The 2,042-nt window shown below is 41.5% G+C and overlaps 1 protein-coding gene across 1 annotated transcript; it reads right to left on the reverse strand.

Annotated features, from left to right (window-relative positions):
* Nucleotides 1–788: 788 nt before the first annotated feature.
* Nucleotides 789–1,726, reverse strand: LOC122032561 (protein LURP-one-related 10-like). Its single transcript, XM_042591868.1, has 3 exons — nt 1,395–1,726; nt 1,101–1,325; nt 789–1,006 (listed from the first exon to the last, which is right to left on the reverse strand). The coding sequence occupies exons 1-3, from the start codon at nt 1,641–1,643 to the stop codon at nt 827–829; spliced, it is 654 nt and encodes a 217-aa protein (XP_042447802.1). The 5' UTR covers nt 1,644–1,726; the 3' UTR covers nt 789–826.
* Between the last annotated feature and the right edge of the window lie 316 nt (nt 1,727–2,042).

Genomic DNA, 2,042 nt, shown 5'->3' on the forward strand with positions numbered 1-2,042 from the left:
CCCGCTCGGTTCTATTATTGAACAGATACTCATAGGACTGACCGGTGATGAGGTTGACTAGACGCATGTAGAGCGCGACTCATATGGAGTAAGGAGTTTGACCTTCTCTTTGACCAGGTCGATGGCCGGTCGAATGTGAGGCGGGTTGATCATTTCGGCCAGTATGTAAGGGTGATCGTCCTTAAACTCGATTAGCAATTATGTGACTGGGCACGTTGTATCTTTAATTCAAGGGTGAATCATTAAATCCCTTATGTTCGACTGAATTAAGTGCTAGTCAGCTTTTTCCCGCACAGCTAGTAATTTGACTAGACTGATTTAGCGAGTCTTAGCGCTGGACAGCCAATTAGAGCCTGATGGAGAAATTCTTTGCTCCATTGACTTTGATCATCACATCCATCATCTTGACTTTCATTGCCACATCATTTTTTGAGTCGGCTCATTCTATATAATCTGTATCAATGCCCATACACTGTGTGAAGGTACTTGAATCCAAGAGTTCAATGGCATCAAGCTACCAAAGGATGTAGAAACGTCCAACGAATCAATTTAACAAGTGCGTTATATTTATACATAAATAGAGAAGAAACTTAATATTTATACTGGAACAGACGAAGAACTCCTCCTTTGATTTATTGAATCAAAATTTATTAATTCAGAAAAAATAAAATTTATTGAGTTTTATGAAACATATTACAATAGACAAAGGAGATAATGGTGTGATAAAACATTCAATCACAAAATTAAAAACAAATACAATACACTAATTTTCCTTTTTTTTACAATAGTCATTATATAATCTTTTCTCCAATATATGCACTTGATATTAAATAATTAATGCAATTGCACCGCTTACTGCACCCGCTGCCGCTGCATTTGATCGACGACGACGTGCTCTGATCTCTTCAAGGACAATTATCAACGACAGGATGAAGACGTAATCCACGTTCGGATTTACTGTTACCTCCCGTTTGTCCCTTGCAAAACATGCAGTTTTGCGATGCATCTACAGCATTAATTGTATATATATGAAACAAAGAAAAACAGGGAAAGTACAGAAAAATAACTCTTATAATTTTTATGTATTTTTTTGTGCTCACTTGAGCTATGATTTCATCGGATTTGCCAATGCAAATGGTGCCGTTCTTGCACCGTCCAGACATCTTAAAATCACAGGGGGCAGATGGGTTGGTGTTGTTGGCCAAGACCACATCGAAGTTGTCGTTCCACTGGAATATCTTCGACTTTCGCACGCTGAACAACAGATCGTTTGGGCTGGTGCTCTCTCCTCTGAACACTCTCCATGTTTCGTGACAGGTAAATGCCTAAAATTTTACCAGAATTAAGAGTGATTATATATGATTTCTTGATGATGAAACCTGTTGCATGAATACCTTTGGTTTGATGGTGAGGAGAGGGGTGTCGGCAGCATCGAGGAGGAGGCAGCGGCTGCTGAAGCAGAAACCCTTCACCTTGAGCACCACGTCGCCGTTGATGTCTGTCGCCTTGTAATGGTCGCTCGGGGAGAGCAAACTGCGAGTACTGGTGACGGTGAAATTGACAGCGCGGGAAACGGTGAACTGCCGGTCGACAACCACCACGGCAGGTGCAACATCTCTCGCCGTCTTCCCATATTCCACCATGGTTGTTTGTTAGCTGCTACACAAGGTTCTGTGAAGTTTTGTGAATCAGTACTAATTAATGGTGAGTGAGATTTGTTGTGTTGTCCAGCCTTGTTAAATAAATATCTCAACTTGAATGTAGACACGATCCTTGGGCAGGAAGTTAAGTCGATCAGCGTAATTTTTTTTAAAAAAAATCGATGGTGCGTTATTCTTCTTATCTTCTTGCAATTGAATGCAGCTTCTTGGAAACTTCTGGTTTGACGGCGTCAATTTGATGGTGCCCTTCTTCAGCCGGCTCTTCCTCTCCTTCCTGCTTTAGAGCGGCACCAGCGTCCCTTTGGAGCTGGGGCCATTATCCCTTGTACCCAGTGGAGGATCTAGGGGTGTGCTTAAACATCTTTTTTGCTCGTGGAAAAT

The sequence above is a fragment of the Zingiber officinale genome, chromosome 11A (assembly GCF_018446385.1).
Source record: "Zingiber officinale cultivar Zhangliang chromosome 11A, Zo_v1.1, whole genome shotgun sequence".
NCBI lineage: Eukaryota > Viridiplantae > Streptophyta > Magnoliopsida > Zingiberales > Zingiberaceae > Zingiber > Zingiber officinale.

Bases quoted from the DNA above. Each gene is read 5' to 3' on its own strand.
- LOC122032561 (XM_042591868.1), bottom strand. From the start codon at position 1,643: ATGGTGGAATATGGGAAGACGGCGAGAGATGTTGCACCTGCCGTGGTG. The intron at 1,326-1,394 runs GTATTCATGCAA...GTAAAATTTTAG, and splicing joins TCCTCACCATCAAACCAAAG to GCATTTACCTGTCACGAAAC. The intron at 1,007-1,100 runs GTGAGCACAAAA...TTAATGCTGTAG, and splicing joins CCGATGAAATCATAGCTCAA to ATGCATCGCAAAACTGCATG.